Below are 27779 nucleotides of genomic sequence, written 5' to 3' on the forward strand. Positions count from 1 at the left end.
AGGAGGCAAGCCGCTCGGCAATTTTAAACTAGAAAAAGAGAGGAAAAAAGGGTGGAAAAACTACAATTTTCAGCAAACGATTGGGACCTACGACAGTGCAGTCCGTAAAGGACTCCAAGCGAAGCGAGTACCGCGAGGACAGGTGAATAAGAGAGTATCACTTTTTTATGCATTAAATCAGAGATCTCGGATCACTGGGCATGGCAAGGTAAGCGTTTGTGTATTTTACAAATTCCCAATTGAAGTTTATATATAATTTATTCTTTCATAATGAAAACCTTGGGGGGTGCTATTGGCTTATCAAAAGCTATTCAGTCAGTAGAACAATGCAAATAATTTCATCGTTAGTAGCGGGGACCGACGAGATAAAGATATACTTGCTTGCGATCATAAGGTAATTGGGTGTCATCAAAAATTAGTGAGTTTAGAGAAAAAGATAATGCTTAATACTGATCCTTGTGATTAAGTTCCTATTTCTCTAAGACAACTGAACAAATGATGTAGTTCATCGACGATTAGTGAAAATACTGCAAGAAGGGAGATATAATTGTGTTACCGATGAGGCCATTCCGAAAATAGAAAACCCCAGAGACACTGTCGGGCCTAAAACGGAGAAGATTCTGAATAATTAGACACGGATAATGCGCTACTTTTAGTTGAATAACAGGATACTTCGGAGCACGTTTTATGAAATGGTAACGAATACGCTGAAAATAAAGAAGATACTATTTATATTTTGGCCATTATCTACGACTCCATCCTTGGCTTTTCTTTGTTTTTATCTTAATTAACTAGTGATAATTTTCTTCTGTTCTATTCTTCTTTTACCTTTCGCTTTCATAGTATGCGCTAGCTTTTTTTCACTTTCCCTTCCTTTCATTGTTGCAATTATGTTATTTAAGATAATTTTTTATACCCTTCATGTAGGTCAGGCTGCGCAAAACGAGTGCATTATTATTATTATTATTATGACTATTAGAAGAGCAAATTAGTTAGTTAGATCGGGGCAAATTTATCATGCATGCTTGGTATTTTAGGGCCAAAGAAGGACAAATATACAGTTACTATAAATATACGATTACTTGCGCCTATGATTTCTCCATTGGCCTTCAAAAAACCTCCTTGTATACAATAGCTCCTCCGAAGTCTATACAAGACCTATGTGAGATATATGTGGACCAAATACAGTAATCCCAAAACGTAGATGAGTGAATAAATACAGCTTAGAATTAATCGATTTACGAGTTAATTGGCTTGCTCCGAGCTACCTTTTTAGACCTGCTTTCTTTCCTGTGTTCGTGGGGTAAGTTCCTGGGCCAAAACAGAACCAGGAAGCTGTGGTGAGAGATGATTAAGTACCTACCGCTTGTCCTGCTCTGACATGCCATGTACATATACTGAAAATATTTGAGCAGATAGGTGATACTACGTAAATAAATTCGTGTTAATTGGCACACGCACGGTGGGGCTTCTAATTTTGGAACAGTGACAAACGAGCGAACTTCTACACGTACGGGTCAGATGTACTTCAGTGCTCTTTAATATGGACGTTGATATGTAACGTAAGATAAGATAATGTGTACCTTACCTTCGAATTTCGATTACAGTGACAGCTGTCACAAATCGGATTTGGTTTAAGGATTAGGTTTGAAGAATCCTTAAGTGAAGCATCTGAACGTACCAATTTTAATAGATGAATAGATCTCATACTAAATGTATAAACTTTAATAATAAAGTTATTATTATTTTATGTATAAGTGAAAAGAAAGATATGGTATTAAATTCATTTTCTATTTTTGATCCTAGTACTTCGTCTTGTTTTAGAATAAATTGATTGTCTATATGTATATATATATATATATATATATACATATATATTTATTTACTTTTCTCTATTTTGAAAAATAAATCACGAGTTTATTTATATAAAATAATTAATTTATTATTAAAGGAAATTGTAGTAAATTTTGCTAGTATAAATAAAATTATAATTATTTTATTTATTAGTATATTTTTTATTTTATTAATAGTAATTTTTTAGGGTTATTACCTTATATTTTTACTCAGATATCTGTAACTATAAAACTATCATTATCAGTCTGAGTCCATATTTTTGCCAATTTTTCACGCTTTTTTTGTTAACTCTAGCTTAGTGCTATAGTCGAACGCTTCAGTAGAGAGCGACAAATGCCCCTGACATCGGCAAACTCGGACCACAGTCACTTTGCATCTTCATGACAGGTATGGAGTTGCACTTTTACCCTGCGTTCTACTCGAAGGATGAAATGATTATGGATAGGCTATAGGCAAGCTTGCGAGGTCCAAGTTAGTCAAATGCATACTATCCCCTGAGACAAGCCAATTCAAGTTACAGCCTAAGTCATGTATACTATCACCGGCACTGATTAGCTCAACTTAAACGTTCGACGCCATCCATCTAATGGAATATCGTGTGAAAACACTTTCCGACTTAATCTTGACTTTCACAATAAAATTGGGCATCTCTCTGGATATTGAGGGCGGGACCACCTATATCTATAGCACCTGTATTTTTGTAGTTAGAATAGACCTATTTAAGGTCAAAATTAGCAAAAAAAAAAGCAAGCATACGGATATAGGAAAGTTATGCCCGGCACCATCTTCAAAAATTGGTTAGTAACATTGAGTAGTGGTTATAGGCATCAAGCTTATAAATTGTGTCTTTTAAATTTAAAAAATTTTAAAAAATTTATATCTAAACATTTTGACACTTGCCACTTGGGCAAATTACAAAATTTAATACTGTTAGCTTTAATACCTAAAGCATCAACCTGAGAGCTAAGTATAACTTCTTAATCTTGAGCTGTTCTTTTTTTCACAAGTATTTTTATCTCCTTATAAACTACTTTTGACACTTATAAAAATTGTATATCTTTTTTTGGGCATCGAATTCGATAAGTCAGTATCACAGATGGCTGCGTGACCATTACGCCCGTTCTGTTTTTTAAATGATAAAATTAAATTCGTTCAGCACGCAAGTGGGCTTGCGAAACAGTTAGGCAAATCATCATAAGGTGTTGAGAATTGTGTCTATAGGAACCATATGATGAAAATGAATATACTCCGATACCGAAAGGATATCTGTATTAAATAGTTGAGCACGTACCGGCTCTGTAACTAAATACTGCCCACTACTGTTAATCTTTATACCTATATACTGAAATCACGTTTTCGAGTTTCACTAATCTACATTTATAAACTCAAACGGTACTAATACAAAACAAACAATCACTGTTATTTTTTAACTAAGGATTTCGACTCCTAGCGTACGATCACATCTACGATGTAACCAGTCCAGAAATATCATTTCTGATGATCATACTGATAAGATATCTATCTTATCAGTATGTACGATACTTAAGTTCTTCATTGTGTAACGTTTACGTAACAATACAAGCACTATGGTAAGCAACGTTGGCAATAGGTATTCTGTTAAACCGTCGGTTGTCTGTCATCGTCGAATGGGTGGAGATAGGACAGCCAAAAAGGTGAAGTTTAGGTTCGCCTATTGAACTCGTCTATTATGTACACTGTATGTAAAATAAAACCGGTTATGATATTTCAGCCACAGCCACAGCCACGATAACTCGATTGATTCTATTTGTCCGTTTATGTAAGCCTTGAAAAATCCTTGAGACCTCGCTTGTCCCAAAAAATGCGTGGAGCTACTATCTAATTAAGGGAAAACAATCCACCTTTTTTATTTTTATCTTCTACAACAGTTACAAAGTTAATTTTTAGATATTTACTTCCTGCCAAGCCCTAACGTACAAAAGTACATTGTGATCACTCAAACTAGGAGCACAGGGGTTTCGCTACGGTATAGCCAGATGAACAGATGTCTTCATGTGATGATACATACATTTATTGAACGTAGCATCCCCTTGTTGAAGTATTTCACCGACGGCGCCGTTAACATCGACGTCAAACTTTAGGAAAGAGATTCAAAGTGAAACAGTTCAGAGGCTTGATCGTAATGAAGGTTTTGCTTGTTGAAATACGCTAGGTTGTCTCAGCGTTATTATAGATAGCTACTATAGATATTTACCTTATCTGCAGGAGATACCTTAATATCCTTAGCAAAACACTCTGGTGTGGTTCTCGACAGCTATATGTGAGTACAGTTCACAGCTAGATCTTTCATTGTAAAACCATCTGTCAAATAGAATCTCATAATGCGAAAAAATATATAATAGGAAAAACAGTTCAAGGCATTTTGGAAAAGTAGATACATTAGGGCACGCGGTGAAAAATCATACAGTCCAATACACAAGCTACAAAAGGGATTAACTGGAAATAGCTTCAAACACTTCGGTTTCACTTAGAAAAGGCTACGATTTCATTAAAAAAGAGTAGATGTCCGTTTTAGAACACTTAAAAGTATATTAGCGACACCGTTGAGCGACCTGTTAAAGAGAATATAACTATAATCTCAAGCTTGTGAATTACTCCCAATAAAATTCGTCAAACGTACGATTTGGGGAACCAACGTCGCAAGCCATGCTGGATTTATGTTAGGAACCACGTTTGAAAAGGTAATAATCATTACCGGAACGACGCAAACAATCCGGGAGCGTGTTCCATGCTGCTGCTAAAAAAATATAGAAATTTCTGATTGTAGTTTGGTTTTCTGCTTTTTTTTTTCTTCATTCGACTTCTGATACTTAAACTAATATTGAAAGATTTAATAGGGCACTTTGGCCGTGTAACACAGGATAGTATTTACAGCGGTAATTAATCTACAACTGGAGAGGACGACCGAGAAAATCTCCTTCTACCTCAGCCTACCTTCTCGAAAGAAGTCTTCTCTTATAATAGTCTCGGTATTTTTTTTTCAATTTACGTCTGGTGCCATCGGTAACGACTAAGACCCTTGATGTATCGAAACCTTTCATGTTGTCATTGGTAAAAACTAATATAGCAACCTTTTTAGCTCAACGGTGATCCACACTCTAGCGAAACGAGAACACAGGGTATGCGGGATCTACACGAGGAGCGGATGGCAAGGCAGAAATTACTGACCACACTCGAACCGCCTCAAATGTGAATGAGATGCGGATAATTTTCATGACCGAATAGGGGTTAGCTGAAAATACTGTTCCAATCGTAAAAATCGGCGTACTCTAATAAGGATAATGAGAGCTGGTCAATCTGTTGTGAAATTCCGAGCAGAAACTTTTCAACCAAATACCGATTTTCAAGTTGGCATAGGCTATTGCATTGACACGTCAGTTTCTATACGTTTCTAACAGTATTAAGCAAACAAAGTAAATAAAAAAAAAAAAAAACCTGATGCTATTTACAGTGTCTTCTGAAGACATTATGTACGAACACATGGACGATGTTCTTACTGTCTACTTTTTTTTTTTAGGTATTATTAGATAATATTAGAAGATAAATACAATAGATCTCAAAGAATAGAAGCAAGTAAGGATTTGTTGTTATTGTGCTTTTAAAACAGAGACTGCGATCTCCTTTGGTACATTATACATTCATACCATGTGGACGTCTCATTATGCCGAGAATACAATGGCGGTGCATAATATTATATATTCGATACTGTTTATTTGGACAAAACAGTAATGGGCGCTATCTAATTCTTGTTCAACCTGAAAATATTTAGCACAGTCTTGTCCCTGGCTCTATTGGGTGTTGTGACATACCGCCTAGTAGAATGTTGGCCGACTTCACTGGCTAGAAGGTCTGCTTGGTCTTCTACGATTTCTTTCTAAAATTACACGAGCATGCCGTCGACACAGATTACCGACCGTTTGCAAACTAATAACTTACGGGTTTCATGTTTTTTTTTTTTTTTTTTCTAAATAGATTGGTTAAATAATTCCGTCATAATCAAATATATCATTGACATAGTCCTATACAATGGTGTATTTTGTTCGACTACCTTGACGTTGTAACCGAAACGTTCTACGTTCCCGTCTCTTTCGTCTACTTTAGGCATTAGTTCCACGTAGAATTCCTGATATAAATTTTAGCATCTAGTGGAAGAAATAGGCGGGTGTGAGCCACGGTGCTAGCGCTTCAGCCGCATGCTCAGCAATCGTGTGCCCCGTCTCTTGCATGTCAGTCTGTATATTAGACAGTTGCTGTAGGGTCAATCTAGTATTATTTATGTCCATCTCAACAGGGATTTCAACGGGGACCATTGCCGATTTGCTAAGGACACGGGGTATCTAGCATAACGGCAGGTTATTTGCGCGAGGCGTCTGTTCGAAAAGCCACGCTAGCGCAAGGTGCCCTGCCAGGAACCTGTTACCCTTGAAAATTGGAAGGCGCTGTCTTGCTATTCTGACGAGTATACTGTCTTGCCTCTAAATCTAGCTTTCTACGCGGAGGAAAGCCTCAACCTTCATAAATATAATGATCCCCGATAATAAGTTGAATATCATTATTCCAACATAGTTATACGTGGTTCGCTATTTCATGTCTCATCTTGGACATTTGTACGTAAAACGATAGTCATGTGTGTTGTTCAAATGAATGATACATGCCGCTTGTAATAAGTTTGATCCGACAATTAATCCAACGGGCAAATGGCGTTGTAAGGTGTGTTTAGTGTCAATATCAGACTGGTCAACCAATATTTTATGAAACGTTTGCACATGGCTACATTGGGGAATGAATCGATAAGTTTCGTGATGTTCCTATTTCATGGAGTGATGGAGCTGAAAAAGCAAGTGTCAAACTTACAAGCAAAACAGAAGCGTCAGTGAAGGTAACTAATTGTAAAGTACGATATACCTTCAAAAGACTGTCGGTTGGCCTGACTCTGCCCTGCCACGGAAAACAGTCTCAATGGTGAAGTACAGCATCGTGCAACCCCTCAGCTCTATGTTTACAGGGGTTCTTCCTATGAAAACGTCGTTTGGCGCCGAAAATCGGCACCGGCAGTGTCCTATGCGAAGCAGGGAAGAATATGTACAACGCCGATGGGTCAAGTGCCGTACGTTTACAGTCTGATTATCATGACCGCATGGATATTGAAAAGGACATATATCATCAAAATGGAGAGTTCGTCGGAGACGTTAATTAGCTCGTTATCCAGGTCAGAAGTAAATGTGCTCTCCAGTCCCTTCCTTCGGCCAGGGCTGCAAAGAGGCAAATTGTAAAGAAAGCAGTTTAAAAAAGTGCTAGCTTCTTGGCTCTTTCGTTCTTCATATATTAACGTAACATCGTCGGGTGTAAACGATACAACTCTACAGGCGAGGTGGCGGGAAGATTACCTAGAACATTGCCAGGAGGATAAAGCCTTCTTTAGGCGTGGGAATTCTGGCAGCCGAAAAGGCCAGGAGACAAAAAACGTTCACCTCACGCCTACCGATGACAACAGCACGAAGGGTTTGAACAGCAGACCTAGCTAGGTCAATCGGATTCTCAAAGGGTCAGTTTCAAAAGGATGAATCATTGCCAAGCGAAGCCACCATTAAAGAGCCGCCGATGGGAAAGGTAGCACCAAACCGAACAGTTAAACTAAGGCTGGCGGGTTTTTCTTGCTTCAATAGTCGAAGACCTTATGAAGCAGGTTCTAACTGAGTTGACGCCCGGCTCAGGGTCCGGCTTTACTACGTGAAACCGTTAATCACCACGACTGCTCGCGAGGACGATTACGAAACTTGCAGCGAAACCAGACCTTGAAAAGACACTAAGAATTACACAGCGGAATTGTAAGGTCGCTGTAACTCTGGCGATTCTCTCCCTGGAGTTCCGAGACAGTACAGATATCCTTAAGCTAACAGAAATTTGGACAACTAGGCTTTTTAACTTACCGCGTTGCCATTCTGTGCATTGCCCTGCTTCGAAAGATTACGCCGCTTTAGCGGAATAATTTTCGGTTTCTACTATGATAAGATGGGCAATTTCAGGCCATATCTAGTGGACAATAACGTCATTACCTTACGTGACCAGCGATTAAGTGTAGTAGCAATCGATATTCGACCGGCAACTTTAGAATCAACGTATATACTCACGTAGAAACTCGATAGTGGACTGGAAGCACTGCTCACTTGTTCTGCCGCTCCTCTAGTCGTTGCCGGTGACCTGAACACCAGTCTCGACCAGCACCAAACTCGAGCCGCATTGCTAATTTTCAGGGCACGCTCGCGGATTACGGTTGCTGTGTGCTCAATACTCTGTCGAGACTAGCTTTCCTAGGACATACAGGAACTTCAGTTATCGATACATTTGTGACGAACGCAACCAAGAGTTAGGTAAAGTTCCACGGTGAGAATCGTTCGCTATCAGAGAGCATTCATGCTCGCATATCGACGGCGATAGATCTCATTGTTTAGGTTGTACTTGCGGGGACTCTTAAACACCAAACCTGTCGCGACTATGTAGGGGTAGGCAAGCACCTACGAATATCTCTCTGTATTCGATATGGTAAATACCGAAACTTATGCGCAGCATCTGGTTAGGATTGTCCCATCTATAGCACAACACCTTCACCCCTCCCCAGAAGCACAGGTCGTAGTTCAACTATACTGGCAGCTTTGCCCGGGAAACCAAGATGCCCTTCAAACGTATAATCAGAGTACAACTTAAGTTCTACCTTTTATTCTACCTTTTATTTTACGTTTTTAGGACGATTTGTCGACAAACGTGTGCTTCACAAAGGTAACAATACCCTTGACAGCTGGAGACTCGTTTGACTACTGATGCAGAACGTCAACCATACAAGTGGCTGATGCATCACGGTGGCCCGGTAACTTGATCGATTAGCCCCTCAGGCCTCATAGCCCCTTTCCCGGAGATGTTTGTCTCAAAAAATACGATATCATATGCAGTGCCCTTTTTCGCCACAGCGTGGGAAACGGGACTTTAACACAATGTGATACCCTCCTTCAACAAGATTTCACAGAGTGAGCGCAATCCGTTATACGCGGTGTCCGTTGATTTCAAGGCAGCCTTCGACTCGGTGCCCACGAACAACGTTATGCCTACGCTGGTTGAGGTGGGTGGTCCCAATGAATGCACTTGACCTGTTTACTGCACCTCTACAGGAGAACAGAATAACCGTCACGAAAAAGTGGTCGAACCCCCACTTTCCCGTTACACATGCAGTAGTCTGGCCCAGAGAGAAAAGCTAGACCTATTCCATCTTGTTGAAGTGACTCTCTTAGAACCGAAGGAGTCAGTCAAATTTGTTTTATATGCAGACAATTTAGTGGTGTACGGTCGGATAGGTTACAAAAGCAGCAGGCCATAGCCCAGCTAACGCGGAGGTCACGGATTTGGGACCGACCGTAAACAAGATAATGGCGATGAGATTTAGAAGAAGCAAAGCAGCGGCCACTGACATCTTATATTTCGCCGGGTCCTCTCTTGCTTGTTTCAATCAGTTTCCGGTTCTCTGGTTCAATCAGGTTTCTCTTTTCTATGAACAGCAGAAATTTTACTACGTACGATACTGAAACCTGCAGGAGGGTAGAGTTGGCCGCATGGGCGAAATCGCCTCATCAATTGCCTCGTAATCGCTTTCAGCTTGTCCGACCTCAAAGTAGCTCTGATAGCAGCACACGGGATGTGCATCATCTGGAAATATCTTGTAGTAAAAAACCTCTAATAATTAAATTGCGTCCAAGCCTCCTTCCTCAAGGAAACATTAAACTGTACATGGAGCCTCGAGTATCTCCTAGCACAATAGCCTGTTGTTCGAAGGCCGACGTCGTCGCTTCGAACTCTCATCAACGGAAAGCTTTAGAACTGAAAGCGAAAATTCGCCGAGATAAATAGGGATTTGTTTGCTTGGAATGCGACAAGGACCAACGAGTGGAAAAGGATGAACTTGCCAAACAAACATGCTGTTATCCGTTTTGCCGTACACAGGTTCCACCGTAGGCTCTGCAGGAAGCCAGGCATGCACAAGTCTGATGGTACACGAAGGCGCTTCAGATGCGGGTAGACATCATGCCGCTCAAACAACATCTGGAAAATCTATGAAGTGAATTTTATAGACTCGTATAACCCATATGGCGCGAAGTGTTTTAAATGATCCTTTATGCTTACTTTCACATTGATATATTGTGTTGTTGAGCGGTACATGCTACTACTGGCAAAGCCGAATAAATGGAACTAGAGATTTTTCGCAGAAAAGGCACCTACTGACGTATTTAATTTAAAAATATCTTTGCTATGGCAGGAATTCACTGCATGCACCAGTTCCATCTTTAACAGTAGTATAGGGTACAACAAATATATTAGTAATGGGGCTGGCTATATTATATATATATATTAAACAGATATAAATATGTTAGCAGCAGATATAAATGTGTTAATGATGTGAATTCACTAAAAATATGTAACATACTTTCAAAGAATATTGAAACACTGGGTGATAAACAGATACTATTCCAACAGTTACCAAAAAAAGAACTTCTTAATTCCTTGTCTTTTAAAAATATGATAAATATAGCTTCCCATGATGTTTCTAGAGAAAAATACGTGCATATTTGACCGTGGAGTATTATTACAATTCAAACATTTACAATTACAAACAGACGGCCATTGTGTCAAAAACACCTCTATGTTTTCTCTTTTTTTGCTCACGAAGTTGACCTTTTCTTAGAGAATTAGCTTTACGATGATTATCAATTTCACTTGTAAATTTAAGCTTTGCAAGATTCTTCCTGTTTTTGGGAAAAAGCACTTGATTCTAGCTTGTTGTGTAAAAAACTTGTAATTATTTTTTGGTTAATCACAAACATATTTGTACGTTTATATGCTATCCAGTTCGAGTAAAAACAGTAGCCTATTGAACGTATAATTTTTGCACTGCACTTAGATCAATGCAAACCAGTATATCATATAGCTGGTTATAACATTTTGAAATATCGGAGAAACACTGTTTTAAGCACACGGACAAAAACCACGTTGATTCGCCTGAAAGTCGTGCAGTATATTTGCTGAGTAATAATAATTCTTCACAATTAGAATCCCTTAAACTTACTTAGCTCAAGCTGCTGTCATTGCATTTCAAGTTAGTCAACTTCCGCAGTAATCTATGAATAATTTTATAATAGTAACCGTGTGTCAAGCGATACTGGTAAGTGTGAACACGCTGAGCGTCACTTAAACATTCTATATACAAAAAATCCCAAAATTAAATTTTTAGGCCCTTAGGGTACCAAAACTACTAATAATACAACGATTCAAAACGTTTAATAAATATAAAAAGTACAAAAAACACAAGGTCTCCAAAAAATTTTTCATCGGAACCTATTTGGGCCACCCAATCGACAATCGATATTCCCCGACCATTAAATTCCATTTAGATATAGTATACATTTTTATGCGGAATTTGGTACATTTTCAAGCCGTTTTAATCTAGATTCTATGGAGGATTTTGCAGTTCCTTGTTTGCAGAGGTCTTGTTCGGACTTTCCAGAAGCTGCACGACAACTAGAAATAACATAAATTGTTGATTTTGGACAAAAAAAGAAACTTCACGGTTTCGGTGGAGGTTTGTTCCGCGTAAACGCATTGGATAATAGCTGATGTTCGCTCAAATTTCGAAAAGACGCACTATTTTTTGCCATAATAGGTACGCTATTTTATCTTGGAAAAAGCTAACTTTCCTTTGGGACCAAAAATTACGAGCGAACGCATCTCTGCTTCAACAAACAGCCCGCTAAAATTTGTCCGAACCATGTATTTATCTATATATATATTCATATCAAATATTAATATCAGAATTTTTTTGCGATCAGTTCTTAAGCTGTAGGCAATGCACAGACGCATTGTCTACAGCTTCAGTATTTCGCCATGTATGCAGACATAGAAGATGAACGAGCGGACACCAAGCATTTTTTTACGCACCTTCCTAAAATGTTGTTGAATGTATATATTGCCATGTCAGATCACATTATGTATTATAATCTGATCTAATCCACTTGTTAAAATAGCAGATAGGCGAACCAATATGTTCTGGCCCGGAAGAGCTGTCTCCATGCTATATAGAAGTATCTAATTCACACTGTTGTATCTACTTACTGCTACGAGGCTTCCAAAACTAGCGGCGACAGCGCACAGCATCGATTGCATGCTATGCCAACAGTGCTTGATAGCCAACGTTTTCATTTTCCTTTCGAAATAGGCCTAGCTAGATATCCGCCAATTGCCGCGTGAAAATTGAATCGAGTAAAGTAGTTCTCTTGCATCAAATATGTTTTTTGGCCGGAGCTATTGTTGACAAAGAAGAAGTATGTTGCCTTTCTGTTTCTAAGGCTTGCGGTTCTTCTCTGACAGCTCCACGTCTTTCGACAAACTTCTTCGCATTTTTAAGTCGAAATGACTACAAAAATTACCTGTCCAGATAACAACGTTAAGTTATCGATGTTTTTCCATACCTATATACATGGACGTATGTCGACGTGTATGTATAATTAGTCGTCAAAGTAGCTCGATGTCCTATATTTCTAGGAATCTACCTGAAAATAAAACAGGAAACTGGTAATAATTCATCGGGAAGAGATAAATATGCCATGAGAAAATGCAGCTAACTAAAACAGAGCAGGTCATCATAGCGCCAAACCAGTTTAGTTACATATTCCATTCAGTCTTTTATGCTGATAATACCCGTACATTATGCTTGTATGCCCTACTGAGGCGTTTTCGGCTACGTTTAAGAAGGAGGCTAAATACACCCTGTACCTAAAGCAGAATCTTGCTATGGGGCTTTCGTCATATGGCCGGAACGCATTTTGCTTCAAATGACTGCAATATGTATTCTCAACGTGCATACCAAATGAGGATACTTATAGCAGGTATTCTCTGGCCATCAATTTGCTAGTATTGGAACACTATTTATTTATAAGATTGACAAACAGTGCAACAAACGCGTTTTGATCGTGCGTAAATATTTAGGAGCCTCGAAATTGTATTTACTTAATCAAAAGGGCCTCTTGGGGGCAGCTGTCATTTGGCGCTGTATCTAGCAATGGTACTCACCAAAAGGCCAGAGCATCTTATCTTTAGAAAATGGAGCAACCTTACTTCAGCTCCTGCATTAGCGTGCTGTGCCTAACAATAACAATTCTTACATGAAACCTATTGTCGAATCACTGCTAACCACACCTTATCAGAGTAAACTTAAGCCGAATATTTTGAAAATGACCTCTTAATCCGGCCCAAGACGCATTTTTACCGCCAATCACATACCATGTTTCAGTAAAACTAACACATTTAATACATCATTCTCACGCAAACACAGCTGTTTAGTTGCGTACGTGCATAGAAACGTACAAAGATTATTATTATTTGCGTTCCGAACAAGGGGTTCGGTTTTACTGAAGGTGTCGTGGTCCTATCATTACCTGGGTAAGTGATGTCAGCACCGGACACTTTTTCTGACGGCGTCAAATATGTATCCCCCATTTGCGCTTTCCGTACGCACGTACGTACGTAAATTTTGCCACGGCAGAAGCGTCCCACGCGGCCAAACAAAGGTACAAATGACATACAGAATGAATGATAAGCGGCGACTAATGGATAGCGCTAGCAGCAGTTTTTGACAAAGCCAGGGCAAATAACATCACCCCAGCAGCAGCGAAAGAAAACACATTTCCTAAAAAGAGGACAAGACAGGGTAATACATCCATAAAAGGCCTGCTCTCAGACGCAGCTGCATAAAGAGCGAACAAGTGCAGCCTATACAATGTTTCCGGATGGACTGATGAAAGACATATATATATTTGTTTCGCGTGCAGAGTGATTGTTTTTTGAATTAATCAGGTACCATTTCAATTGTAAGTTTAGGTTTAGGTATGCCCCCCCCCCCCCCCCCCCCGTATGCGCGGTAATTTTTCATCGGAAAAATCAGTCCACCTCTAAAAAATGTAGTAACAAGCAACATTACTAAAATCACTTAATTTTTTTATACTTAATAGTAGCAGAATTCAAGTACTTTTATTCCTTAAGATTATGTTTTACTGTGTATGTCATCTTTTTACGTGTATGCGCATATCATCTCGTACACCTATACGACGCCTCTAATGAAAGGAAGAGCTTATACATAATACATGTGCATATCAATCGGAGATCCGCAACGCCCGTGTTAGTACACGACCATCCAAATGCTTGAAATATACTGAAACAAAAAATGATGCCAGTCATTGCAATAGTAAACCTTGAAGTACCTGGCAATCGTGATGTCTTTAGCGGCTAATGCAAGAAAATACTTCAGTTGTTCACGGGTAGAGGCTGAAAAAACGCATCGCAATGAAGTGGCAAGAAGGGATATTTATCCGGTTTTTTGCCACTGGTGATCCTGCCACATTGTCGTAATAGAAGGACAACAGCAGCGGAAAGGCCATGCTTGTTTCGTCCTCTAATGCATCTATTAGTTTGTGGCTTTGGTGAACTTGTGGGCGCAGCTTAGCGGTAGTCTGGATTATTCCTGTGTGTATTTCTTATCTCTTTCGGTTTCTGGGAATTTTCCCCACATGTAGTTTTGTCGTTAGTTATTTCACTCTGCTTCTTTCGCCTGTAAGGACTTGTTAATAAAGACACCATTCTTCCGATAGGAAATTATACTGGCGTTCACTAAACAGTAAAGGCTAAGCTAAATGGATTTGTAAGTTAAAATGTGAATGCCTAGGCCTAAAGGACGTTCACCCATTGCGGTCGAACGTAAGAGAAGAGTTAGAATTTATTGGCTTTGGCTCGCTTGCATAGTTTCCATAGAATTTAAAATAGCCTGTACTGATTATTGTAGTATAGTATGTTCTTACTTTTGGCTAGCTGGGGACTGGTCAGGAGACAGGACGTTATATGCAATTGAAATTATGGTTGTTGTCTTATTTTTACTAAAGCTACAAGCTGTAGCAGACGATCCGACAATTGAATATGTTGAACACAATGGCAGTTTATTTGATGTTGATAAAAGCAGCAATCGCTATCCTACGTGCTGTTCCCAACGATCTAGGATCGCAGATAATATTCCGTAAAAATTAGTGCTAGTACTAAAACTAGAGAATTTGAATTTAGGAAACTTCTTTTTGCCGTAACCACGATACATATATAAAGTCAATTAGCCCTTCGCGTTCCAATGTGCGGGCGCCCGTCGGCCCGGATTTAACTTCTGTAAGATTTAGCTCAGACGCATGCGGATCAACTCCCTGAGTTTGTCACTGCTGGAATGGGTCGAGCACAATGATTTAGGTCGGAGAATTTTTTTAAAGGTATGTTTCTATCGATTACCAGGCGCATAAGGACCTTAGGATTCACACATATATCTTGCTCGCTACAGAGACTGTTAAGAGGTTTTTCTATGCGCGAATTGAGGTTAACTATCGGAATTTGTTCTTGAATAATTCATCTCTGAGATCACAGTTAAATTTTCTGTGCTATAAATTGATATGTTTACAGCGTTTTATCACATTGACCGTTTAGCTAATACCAGTATAATCTGCATGGCGATTTATTTCGACGCCTATGGTATTTAGGTTGCTTATACCAAGTATAGTGAGCGGGAATTCCATACAGGTAGCAAGCAGCCTTTTATAAACGTTCGTTAGCCGTGGCTGGATGTTCTCCGCTTTAAATAGGAAGTTCTTCGTTGTCCTGCCTTTTCAGTGCGAATTTATACTACCTTAAAGCCGTTGTTACTAACCTGTTATGTTAGGCGTTCTGCGGCGGGTTAGACGGCGGTTGGTGGACCTAAGGGCACAAAAGCTTGCATAAGACGCTAACCAGCGTCACAATGTAAAGTATTTTTAGATAATTTAAGCTGAATCCACAAGGAATCTAATTTGACGTGCGTCGGCGACTTTTCATCGTATCTGTACAAACTGTATATCTTCCTTAGTGCATATATGTCCGTTATTTATTGCCTATTTATTGCTGTTCTCCTCCACTCCGGTAGATTGGCGTTTGTCTATTAAGACTTTTCCTAATCCAGTGTACTTTCGGCGTGTAAATATAGCACACAAGAAACCCCACTACTGCTACTCAAATCCGTTACCCATATCTGCTAAAGTTGGGGAAAAGTAAACCTTTTATTTTATCCGGATTTGTACCATATTTCTTCCCAGTAGAGTCAATCTGATCTCACAGACCAAACTTTCAATGTCGTCGCTGAGTTTGTCATTACCTATAATATGCAACTGAATTATAAGAGTGGGAAATTATATTTTAGCTTAGTATTCAGGTGTCTTCCTAATTCAGAGTTATAGACTCAACAACTTTTCCGCAACTGTTACAAGCCTGAATAATGAAGGTTGCTAAACATTAATAGACCTATGATCAGCTATTTTCCTTAGGTACTTTTGCGTGCTTGCGTACCGCCCATGGCCAAAAACTATTAGCACCGCTGCTTCTACCTGGCGCTTCACTAACAATGGGTATGACTTAGAAGACAGCTTTTTTCTTCATTTCTTCACACAGCGATGGCGGACGGCTTTATAGTTCGCTTAAGTGCCCTGGCACTTTGTGAAGGTCTCTTTAAGTTGCACATTTGTCCTGACGTGGTGTCACTGTCCTTGCTGAACATAAACTTAGTTGGATTACTGTGTTTATCGCATGCTGGCTTACTGGATGTGTCAGGTCTCGCTCGTCTATAGCCAGCACGCTCCGGCAGATGTCGTAAGCTGCTGTATGTTATAATAAGAACCAGCTAAACCATCTGCTATTAATGCATTGCTCGCAAGGCAACTACGGGACGTGGAATACGCACGCGGTTTGTCTACGCTGACACACGAACGGACACATAAACGCAGTAGTGTGTGTTACTCTATTCTCGTTACTAGAATAGATACTTATTAAATGTTTGGATGAAGGTTCCTGCCAAAGTACAATTTCTTGTCCACAACGTTTACTTGAACGACATGCAAAATCCGCTGTCAACCCTACCGAGAGAGAACGTATTCTGAAAACAGTTTTGCGAACTCAGATGCTGCTCAGATAGCATTACAACAGTGTGACAGTAGCAGGGTTAAAAAATGCGCGTGTATTTATTGTGTACGACTCTTAGCTAGATAACTACATCATCGAGTACGTAAAATGAATTAGGTTAACGATAGGAGTTAGAAAAAATTATTCTTCCCCAAGCATCCATAGTCCTTGAATTGTAAAGCTTTATATACATACGCAGAACAATAGCTGCTTCATAAAGTGTTGGCATTAGTGATGGTGGGCTTCATTACATAACACACTGCATCGTTTTCGTACTCAATATATCTAACCACGTTCGATTGGTCTAAAAAAAGGTTTTCGTAGTTTCAGACTTGGTTAAGCATGCAATCTGGTTTCGGTCTAGGCCACGTTATTACACGTGAACGCTAGGGGAAAATATTTTCTTGTAGGAAAGCAACCGCAAAAAACCAACGAGACTGGCATTGATAAATAAATATATATATATATATATATATATATATATATATAATGTGGCGTTGCGTTATTGACTTTGTAATATGCGGCTACGTATGGAGTAAGGCCTTACTTTGTTTAGGGCCTTATCGTCATGATGCAAATTAGATACAACCTTCGTGGGGAAGCTGCTTTGCATTTAAAAGGCATCTACGCACCAGCACCATAAGAAGAAAAAGGCTTGAGAACTTGGAGAAAAATAAACTTTCAAGTGGTATAAGTGTACGCGCACTCTCTCTGAATGTTCACCAGTACCTTATAGTTTAGTTATCCTTATCAGAAAGGCTATCTACGCGTACAAAGACCGCTTACGAATCATTTGGTAGCAGCGTTGAAACTAGCACTGGCCTTTTGTTTGAAAATGGTCGCACTTGCTATTTCCTTTAAACAACGATCGTAACGAAAATAGTCCATATAATAACTAAAAAGGCTAGCTCTGATTGATTGTTTATCTTATAGACAAGCCCTTAGTTGTTTCATCTATCTTTTTCAGTGTCAACAATTTCTATTGAAGTGCTTTTCCCCACCGGTTGCAGCAATGCTAATGTAGATAACTAATAGATACATATTTATTCTGGCAAAGACACGGGGAAAGTAAGTGGATTTCAGTGTATTACTGGCGAAAGAGTTGCAAGTTGAAACTCCATATCCGCCTATATAGCAGACAGCCCACGTTGTGAAAGACACATCGGCGATTTATAATAAAAAACAAAAAGCAGACCAGTCATGTGTTCTTGAGATATAAAAAAAAAAAAAAACTGGCAACAAGTAACATTCCAATTATGAATAATGTTGATATTAACTGACCGCTTGACGCTACGAAAACATGTACCCCACGTTCTTATTGTGTCTTAACTTAATGCATATTAGGATTTGAAAAGGTACCTTTAGAAAATCGACCGAGTAGATTGTTTCGAGGTGTATAAAATTAAGATAACGTTCCACCAGCCCAGAAGATGCATCATTTTCCTATCAAGGCTAATCTTGTTGATGTTATTACGGTCTATATACTAGACACGTCGAGGTGAGGCTGGGCATTTTTGAACTGGCATACCTTCAAAATAATGCGTCGCTGGAAAACTACGTTTTGCTCGTTAGCAGTATAAACACTTGGTTTTGATTTGATTATGAATCTTCGGTTAAAGTTTTGGTGATATACATTTGTGTTGATAGTATAGATCTTACATCGGCACCCCAAGGCAGAACAAAAGATTTATGATATTCTTTTTTCCTCTGGATATCTGATGGACATATTTGGTTTAAAAACACGGTCCGTTTCTGTCGAATTGAATTTAGGGCATATTAGAGGGAACTTTTTTCTCGAGTCCTACGACTCACGGGCATGAAGAATTTCCGGGCTATAATCACGATCTGGATTGAGGATCACAATACAAACTGCAAGTGTGTTTTACAGACTCATACTCATTTAACTATACTTCTTAACGTTAGAAGCGACAAAGGTGACGAAAAAACAAGCAAATGCCAGTTTGCCGCGTGAAGTACTTGATACTGAGATCAGCTATAGCAGATACAGAATCGTCTGGAGGGCTAATTTTGATCAGTAAATAATAACGAATAGTTAGATCATGTTAAAGGCCTTTCGATTTCAGAAGTTATCGCAGTTTAAGGTAATGGGCCAGTACTCACAGAAACTTGGTACTAGTGCACGTATTGTTGAGTTCATATTGAGATGATGGTAACCAGAAAGCCAAGGACCAGGATAGTTTCCAAATAAACTCAAGTGTTCACACACTTTAAGTCATTGTAGCATTGGAGTTTAAGTCATCGTAGCAATGAGTCTGAAAACGCTAAAACTGAACGCTTTTTGTGGTTCCTCAGTTTGAATGTATGTGAATTCCATAGCTGTAGTTGTACAAGCCTGTTATTATGTCCTTTGAGCACTGCTGTTAATTGGCGAGCCCTGCCAATCAACTAGCGTGACCAGCAAATTTATGAAATTCTGTGTCTCTCTGAGAAGTAAACTAGTTTCTTTTGCCTCTTCCTAATGAAACTCTTCCCTATCAGCAAGCATGTGATTAAGGAAAAACCATCACGTAAGGATTCCCTGCAGGCTCAATAATATGTTGTTAAATGATCTATAATTTTTTCCAAATTGTTTTAAAATTGGGAGAGGCATTCCTAGTGGCTGATAACTCGAAACCTGATCTTTTAATGATAAATGATTCTAAAGTGTTGAACAGCATCGGTCCAAATATTTGCTCAAGTTTTGTAAACAAGCTACTCGAGAAACCAGAACCTATGGTCATAGCTATAGCGTCCGTGAAACAAAAAGTTAGGCCGATTTATCGGTTAGCTGTTGTTTTTGTTCATAGACCTGCGTGAAACTCTATTCTCTGATCTCATCAGGAAAGCCTGACAGCAGCCCGTACAGGTTATATGAGAGCCGCCAAACCTCTTCCAGTGGTTTATTTCTATGTCGCCAAACTTTAAGTATTCAACCTTAATCATGAGAGTAGTAAGTATGAAAGTTGACCAAGATTTTTTTCGATAGCTCGATTAACGCGACGATGTTTCTTCAGCCTTCCTATATAGGACAAATAAGGTCGACAACCAACATGAGAACATCTAATAAAAAGTAAAATAAACCTTTAGATACACCAACTTGAGGGGAAACAAAGTCTTTCTTAGTGAGCCAGTATAGATACTGGCTCACTAAGAAATAGATAGACAATGGCTACGAACTCAAGTTCCGGGCCTAACAATCCTTTTAAAGGACACGTCATTCTAGGCCGTTCGGTGAATTTTCTAACTAATATATTAAACTACTTTCAAAACTGTAATCGTTATGAGCCGTTACCAGAATCTGACAATAGGTTCAGCCTTCATATAGCGGTTGCCTGCTGTAGCCGGATTCTAGATGAAACTGTATACAGGGCTGAATTGATATCGACCGGATGACTCAGCGAGCTGGCAAAGCTCTAGACATTTAGATATTATACAGCCAAATCATAATAGTCCGAGATGTCTCAATATTAGAGAACGAGAATGCACAATGAGGCTCATCGCTGACGATGCCAGTGGTATCGGAGCTCCAACTCTAATAGCAAACAATTTTAGTTTATACCTTATATTCTCCCTTAAAAGTCCGTGATTCAAGTAAAAATATGCTAATTGTTTTTCTTTTAATTATAGATTTGACTGAACTGAAACCAGTTGAACGTTTGTGGTACGACAAACGTGTCATACCGAACGTAGAGGACCGCATGATAGAAAGTAGGTATAAATACGTAAATAAATTCAGTTCATTACAGTTAAGTGTAGTACTGTTATTCGTAGAATAATAGAGAATGACGATGTTGTTTTAGAGGATAGATAAACGTCTACTATAAATGTGATAATGGTGATTTCCCTGTGGAACACTACCATAGCTACTACTGACCTGTCATAATCAGCTGACAGGTAGTAATAACTATACGCTTGGCATACTGATAGCCGGAACGAGTATTATCAGATTGATGTCAGATATTTGACATCTCGTGCAGCAAGACACGCATTTTCCATGATCTATCGGGATATATACTTGTCTTTGAAAAAAAAGCCTTCAGACGGTCATTGTTTCCCTCGTTGTTGGCTAACGAGCGTTGAGAGTCACAGCAAATTCGACGGCAGGAAACAGATCTGTTCAGTGTTAGATCACTCGCCATGGTAAAAATTGATCAAAATAGGTGACGCAGTAATAGCTCTCGAGAAAGCTTATAGCGAACGGTCGGACGATATCAGCAGACATAGAAGCGGTAAAAACCAACGTTGATTACCACCCTCAAAGGTCAAACCCGCGCCGATGATCAGATTTTTCGCGACTATCAAACGATACGACGAAAGAAATGAGAATAGCAGAAACAGCGAGGTGTCATGATTAGAAAAACAGCATGTTTTTCTATTGAATTGCCAGTCGAGGCACGTACACGTGGTCATTATGAATTCCATGCGATAGTGCAGTAGTGGCGGCAGTGCTTGCACACCACACTTAGGATTTAGGTTCGAAACAGGGAGCACACACTTCACTTCACGCACAAAAAACTCACATAGCACAAAACAAGAAACATCAATGATTTATTAACGTAGTTCCTATGGGAGCAAATCCATCTTCCATGGTACGGCGTAATGATCTAATTCTAGTTTAATCTTTACTGATAGATAAAAACTTTTGAAACCTGTTACTTTTATATTAAATATTATACTTTACGTCTCTGCAGTGAGTCCGTCCGTCCGTCCGTACCTTCAGTGATACAACTGCATATTGCCGAAACGAGCAAGGCCACAGCAAAGCCTCTTAAATCGTTTAACGATCGAAGCAATGAACGCCTCAGCGGCCTTTAATCTTAAGGACCGAATAAAGGAGTCGTTGTAATCCGGACATGCCATCACAAGATTTCAGTTATTCACAAAGAATAGATCCTGCCGAAGGTATTACCTTTCTATGTTGTGCTGTACTTCTAGCGTTAATTACGATTAGTCAGTATTTAGTAGATTGTGCAATAATGCCCACAACATTTTGCCCACTATAAAGCGTGCTTTACGTTTCTTCAGGTTCTGCAAAAAGCCTCTGCGCATGAACGTCTGTCTCTTGAACAACAGGTTGATCTAAATTTCCATACTCCTAGCTCTAGCATAGGTAATACGCTCTTCAATGTAACTAATTCAGTCATGTACAGAAATATATACGTCAACTGTTTTAATCACGAGTAAACAGAATGATCGCACCGCATAGTTAGACGATAAAAAAATCAGATAGCAGCTAAAGAAATAGGAGGACTAATCGGGCATTAGATGATAACCATATATTGATCAAAGGGTATGAGTTGTGGATATCCCCGTAGAATCCTTTCAAGCATTGACTGATGCCTAGCGAAATCTACAAAACAACATAGTTTTAAGGGCTAAACTGCTATTTTACTTTGTTGGTTATTATTTTGCGAAACGTTTTTCAGTGAAAAAAAAAAACACATGGTAATGGTACGTTTGTCATAATCGGGCCACATCCGTTTTTATACAACAAGATGTTGATGTTCATACTCGAATGGGTCAAATTATTTCGGTCAACTGTTAACTAACGGAAGCTGGAATCGCACTACGTAGTCCTAATGCCTATATTATATATACAAATATATATATAAATAAAACATTGCTTGTCAAAATACAAATCAGCTAGAATAAGTATACAGTTTTTGCCTACTCACACATATTTGTCTACATTTCATTTTTAACTAAGAGATTTATTGCCGCGCGAAAAAACAAAGTCCCTAGCTTTTATTATATTAAGACCATATACGCCGGAGGTTAAAGTCAACCTATTAAATACCTCAGTATTATGTAACAGAGTTTTTTTACCTCGATGATAAAAGCTCGATTTATTTTTTGGGGCCTAATCAATGCTTAGGTGCCATATTTAACCAATCATCTGGTAAACTAAGGAGTACTGAATATGTGTCTTTTTGAAGCAGTCTTTATTTCATTTAACCGCTTATATTTATAAGCAGTTTTTTAATTTACGATTGAAACAAAACAGAGGACTCTGGGAGAATCTATAGCATTTTTTTAAGAGACTTCACAATACCTTACGTCCTAATTAATTTTTCCTATACCTATTCGCATTTAGCTAAAATACAATATTATTCATTTATTTTAATGTGTATTTTAAAAATATTATACATTCGAAACCTTGAAATCTTAGACTCTTTGAGGCACATGGCACTCAGATTATAATCGGCATTTAGAGGGCGAGGATTCCCTAGGATAGAGGATGGTGACTTTTTGAAAAAATTAAAAAAAACATATTTTACTAATGTAACTACTCGAAAATAAGGGAAAAATATAGATTGTTTTTTAAACGGTCGGAGTTGTTACATTTCCAAATTGTTACTATATTGCTTCATTTGTGAGTGAGCCCTTTTCATCCGAAGGTTTCACGGCGCTACAATTAATGGAACCAAAGGTAGTCCTTAAAGCTTCGAGGGCCTTCGATTCGGACTGTAAGATCCTGCAAAGATCAGTGTGAGCGCAGCCTTTTCGAAGAATAGGTTCTCCACTAGGCTAAAGTGGTCCTCGTTCGGAATAATTTGAACGAATTTTTTACGAAAACGTTTCCGTTGCATCGACGCTGCAAAATGCTCCGCTTGCTTACGGAATCCTGGAGGATCATATTGACTCACAACTAACTGTAGATCCATTATATCGTAGCAGGGATGGGGAGTAATCGAATACTTTTCGCACTGCCAAGTAAGAAAGAAAAGCCCAAGTTTATTTAATATGCCCTTCAGTGAGAGTTATATACATGTTTTTTTCTAATATATTACATTGATTTAACAGCATTTAAAATAAGGCTATTGAGGGGTTGGATTTCGAGAACGCAAAGTACATTTCAAGCAGATTGGTTAGTCAGAAGTAAAACATTTATAGGATGATATCAATATCATTTTCTTGCGCCTCGTTTCAAATATGAGTCAGCCATTATATGTAGAAGTAGGGGTATGCAGGGCGACCCGGCTGCCTCGGAACGACCTAAGGCACATGCAAGAAACCAAGCCTAATGACACTTTGTTTCATATAGGAAAGATACAGCCATAGTTATACTAAAATTACACTGTCTGTAGACATTTGTTCGGATTGTTATGTTTATTTTCTATGCAGGCAAGTCGATGGCAAGAATAGTTGAGGTTATATTCGTAAAACATTACAGCGAACGTACCTGTTCCTTTGTAAAGCCGACCTGGACGCCAACTGAGGTATGCATGACTTCCCAGAGCGAATATATACCCGAAACACTGAACACTTTTCGAATGCCCTGCAGACTTGCCAGGCGAGGCAAAGCTGCCATAAGCAGGTGTCCTCCAGCGCTGTGTCCTACACCGATAGGCAGGACTCGATATAATATTTACATTATGTATAATGCAGGACGACCCGTCGTCATTGAATAAAAGAGAACATCTATATACGCACACACTGTGCTTAACAGCGAATGACAGAGTCGCGGTGAATTTGTGATATCAAGGCACGAATCGCGATAAATTATATACATAATAGCAATAAATCTGCTGTTCGATATTATTCAATGAAACCAAAATCGGACAACTTTGTCTGATAAAGCTTGTTCGTAGATGTTCCCCCAAGATTCATAAGGCGAAAGAAATACTTCGAAGCATTCGTACCTGCCAAAAATATGTTGCTTGTCGGAAACGTTTCTTGTATCTTCTCAATGCCCAGAACCACATCATCAACACAATTATCAAGACCCGATCCTTTAGTGGCTAGACGATAGCCTAAGGTAATCACGCTGATGTTGTGAAGATGCATGCCTCGTGCAACAAAGTTATGCATATGACGATCCCCTACCACCGCAAATAGAATAATGATAACATCTTCACGAGCATCAATACCGAATTTAATGTATAAATTTACAAAATCAAAATAGTTAGACGGACTAGGCAACTTCTATTATAATGGCTTTGTTTCGTTAGAAAGTTTCAGTATTCAAAATCCCTAAGCGTCAGACTAGTAACGCTGACTGAAACAGTCCTTATATGCGCAAAGAAGCTTCAGTCGAGATTACAATGTGCCTACCTTCTATCCAGTAGCCTCCATGGATGAAGACAAGCATTGTGTCATTCTGTCTAGTCCCACTACAGCGCATCACATTTAGACCTTGCCTTTCGTCTGGGCCGTACGCAACATGCTCTATCGGCCCCGTAAGGCCTATATTTTGGTTTTGAATCTCGTATAGTTGCAAACACCTGCCCGGACAAGTTTATTTTAAATTAGACAGTGTCACACTTCTCTGCACGCTGATGAAACTTGTACAGTAAGTAAATCGTCATACACATTGGAAACAATATCGGCAAGTTGAATTCTATTAATTTACTCAAAAACTGATAGCTCCCGTATAATACCACACGAGCCGGATGGTGGCAATAGTTAATTTTCTTTCAAGGATTCCGTCTCTATGCCATCAAGTATGAAGTCAATGGATACATTGTGTTGGCTCGAGCTTTCAGATCCCACACATTTAAAAGCTCCTGTCAAATTTGAACATAGAGAAATGTGCCTAAATAAGAGCACAATGCTGTGATGAATAGCTCAATGGGTGGGATAAAAGATACTGTATTAATGGAAAATCGTTTGAAGCGTCTACCTTAGAAGTCTGGCAGTGCCTCTAAGGCCCATCGACCATTTGGTGGGGTTGTACATCTCGTCGACATCTTTGTCGACTGACATTGGTTCCATTTCTGAAAGTAACTATATTATAGATCAATCATAATTAAACATTAGATGTTTGACTAGATCAAAAAGTGTTTGGGTTTCCACTCTGTGACTAGCCAAATATATATTAAGCGTAAACTATTTGCCGTTCTGGTAATTGATATCGTTTCCATGATAGCGTAGCGGCAACAGCTAGTATACTCAGATATACGTGAAGTGACCTAGGCTGGAAACCGGCTGTATTGATGTACACCCTCATTTTTACTGAACAATGATAATTAAATTGAGCGATAATCCCTGCATGTCTAGTGAATTTGGAACGAAAGATCAATGCTGAATTAAACTATTGAGCCAAGATCCCACTTTTGGATATTGACAAATAGTCACCACAAAAATACACGCAGGCTTTGTTTGTTTGAGTGTTTTTTGATATGGGTTATTTTTTTTTTTTTTTTCTAAATAAACTCAGCTTTACGTATGGGATGAAATAAAAAGCAGGCTCTATGAGTTAGCGTTTAGAATTCACGAGGTAACGCTAAGGTAGGGCGTTACTTGCGAGGTTAAACTGGAGCTATATTCAAAGATTGCGTAATACTGCCATGATTATTCCTCATGACATACTCGCACCTCATGCGCGATACATTCGTTGCATACTTGGAACAAAGTGTTTGTACAATACGAAAGAATGCAGTGCACGATTTAGAATGTGATGATTTAACGTCTCCGGCCGACTACGGTTGATGCCGTTGCTCCTAACTCACTAAAGCTGTACCTGCATAGAAATATTCGCGTCTGTTTCACATAATACTTTCAGTAGTAACGTTTGTTCGGCAAATATTCATTTGTAGCAATATAATAATATCCGTCGACGCTGAAGAGCGCTCTTGTCAACCGTATCAACCACTAGATAATACCAACTAATGCCAATAGAGCTAAACACAAAACTCGTCTATTCATCAATGTTGAATTTGATCATTTCACATACCCTTCGATCCGTATGATGTTCAACAACGGGAAATTAGCATCACTTTGCATAATCTACTCGTGCTCCTGGTCACCGTTGGGTGTCTCACTCTGTTGTCTTTCGAAGGGATCGCGGTCGTCGTCAGACGGCGGTGGGCCCGCTGTAGATACGCGCTGTTGATTGCCACTTTGTTTGGACAGTGTTACGAACATAACTCCACAGACGAACGAAACCAATACGTCACAGATTAATGCGACACTGTCCGATAAGCATCCTGTTAGCAGCCACTGCTGGATTCGCATATATATCTCTAGCTATTTCTCTGATTAGTCCGTCTGCTAATCTTATCGTGGAGCATATCTATCCATCAGTCAGCAACTACTAATTGAGGACCGAGAAACCAACGCCAGACGCTAATGTAGAGCGTACGGGCCGTATCGAAGCTTTCATTCGTATCTAGTCAGCCACTCATATTAAGTAGTAAAAGTGTGACGACTCTTTCTTGTTTGTCGTAGACTGTGTACGAGATTCAAGATGCTTCTCATCTAACTCTCACTCCTCGTTAGCTAAGCGAAAAACGCGTTCAGTGCTGCCCTTAGTGGACACACGAGAATTATTATCTCAGATTTACTCAACTCTATGCTATTAATCAATTACAGATCAACATAAAACGCTGCGTGCACGTGGCCACAAATAGAATTTACGTCTAGAACCGTATATTCATGATCTCTGGTAGGACATTTTTTTAGATACTTTATCTGACAAGCTGTAATTGGATTCTACAGTTTAACTAGTAAGGCTATGTTCAGTGAAGATGTGCTATCTAACGCAGATGCTCACCATCTTCGTCTGAGTCTTCCGAGCGGACTTTCTTTTATGTAAGTGATACTTCGGAACCACTGTTCCGTATCGATTTACACAATACCAGAACGGACCTTATTTGGGCCAGAATCCTTCGCTTATTAGCAACTCTGATAATCAGATGTAAAAATCATTTCTCACGAATCAGACGACCCGTATATATGGGCTTAAACCTTAAAATGAGGCCCAGTTAAGATGTAAACCGCATCGCTTTATAGCCAATTTACATGAACGGTTGAACGGTATATTAGTAGAATGAACTAACTCGTTTGTCGAAAGAACTAGTAAAATTTGTATACACAATCAAGGTTGTCCTAGA

At 39.1% G+C, this 27779-nt stretch overlaps 1 protein-coding gene and 1 long non-coding RNA gene across 3 annotated transcripts; one reads left to right on the forward strand and one right to left on the reverse strand.

Annotated features, from left to right (window-relative positions):
* Positions 1–52: 52 nt before the first annotated feature.
* On the forward strand, positions 53–22582 carry LOC111247696 (uncharacterized). The gene is made up of 4 exons (XR_015323325.1): positions 53–208; positions 20572–20652; positions 21636–21846; positions 22371–22582. It is a non-coding gene; the product is annotated as an uncharacterized LOC111247696 (long non-coding RNA).
* Positions 22583–22865: 283 nt separating this feature from the next.
* Positions 22866–27046, reverse strand: LOC111246990 (kynurenine formamidase-like). 2 transcript variants are annotated; one of them, XM_086983000.1, is made up of 6 exons: positions 26621–27046; positions 25568–25661; positions 25000–25169; positions 24588–24767; positions 24128–24282; positions 22866–23651 (listed from the first exon to the last, which is right to left on the reverse strand). In XM_086983000.1, the coding sequence occupies exons 2-6, from the start codon at positions 25657–25659 to the stop codon at positions 23382–23384; spliced, it is 867 nt and encodes a 288-aa protein (XP_086839126.1). In that variant the 5' UTR covers positions 25660–25661; positions 26621–27046; the 3' UTR covers positions 22866–23381. The 2 variants fall into 2 exon arrangements, with proteins under 2 accessions (XP_086839126.1, XP_022653216.1); XM_022797481.2 differs by having other exon boundaries at positions 25568–25671; positions 26621–27045.
* Positions 27047–27779: the final 733 nt, after the last annotated feature.

The sequence above is a fragment of the Varroa destructor genome, unplaced genomic scaffold (genome assembly GCF_002443255.2).
Source record: "Varroa destructor unplaced genomic scaffold, Vdes_3.0 BEIS01000003.1, whole genome shotgun sequence".
Lineage (NCBI taxonomy): Eukaryota > Metazoa > Arthropoda > Arachnida > Mesostigmata > Varroidae > Varroa > Varroa destructor.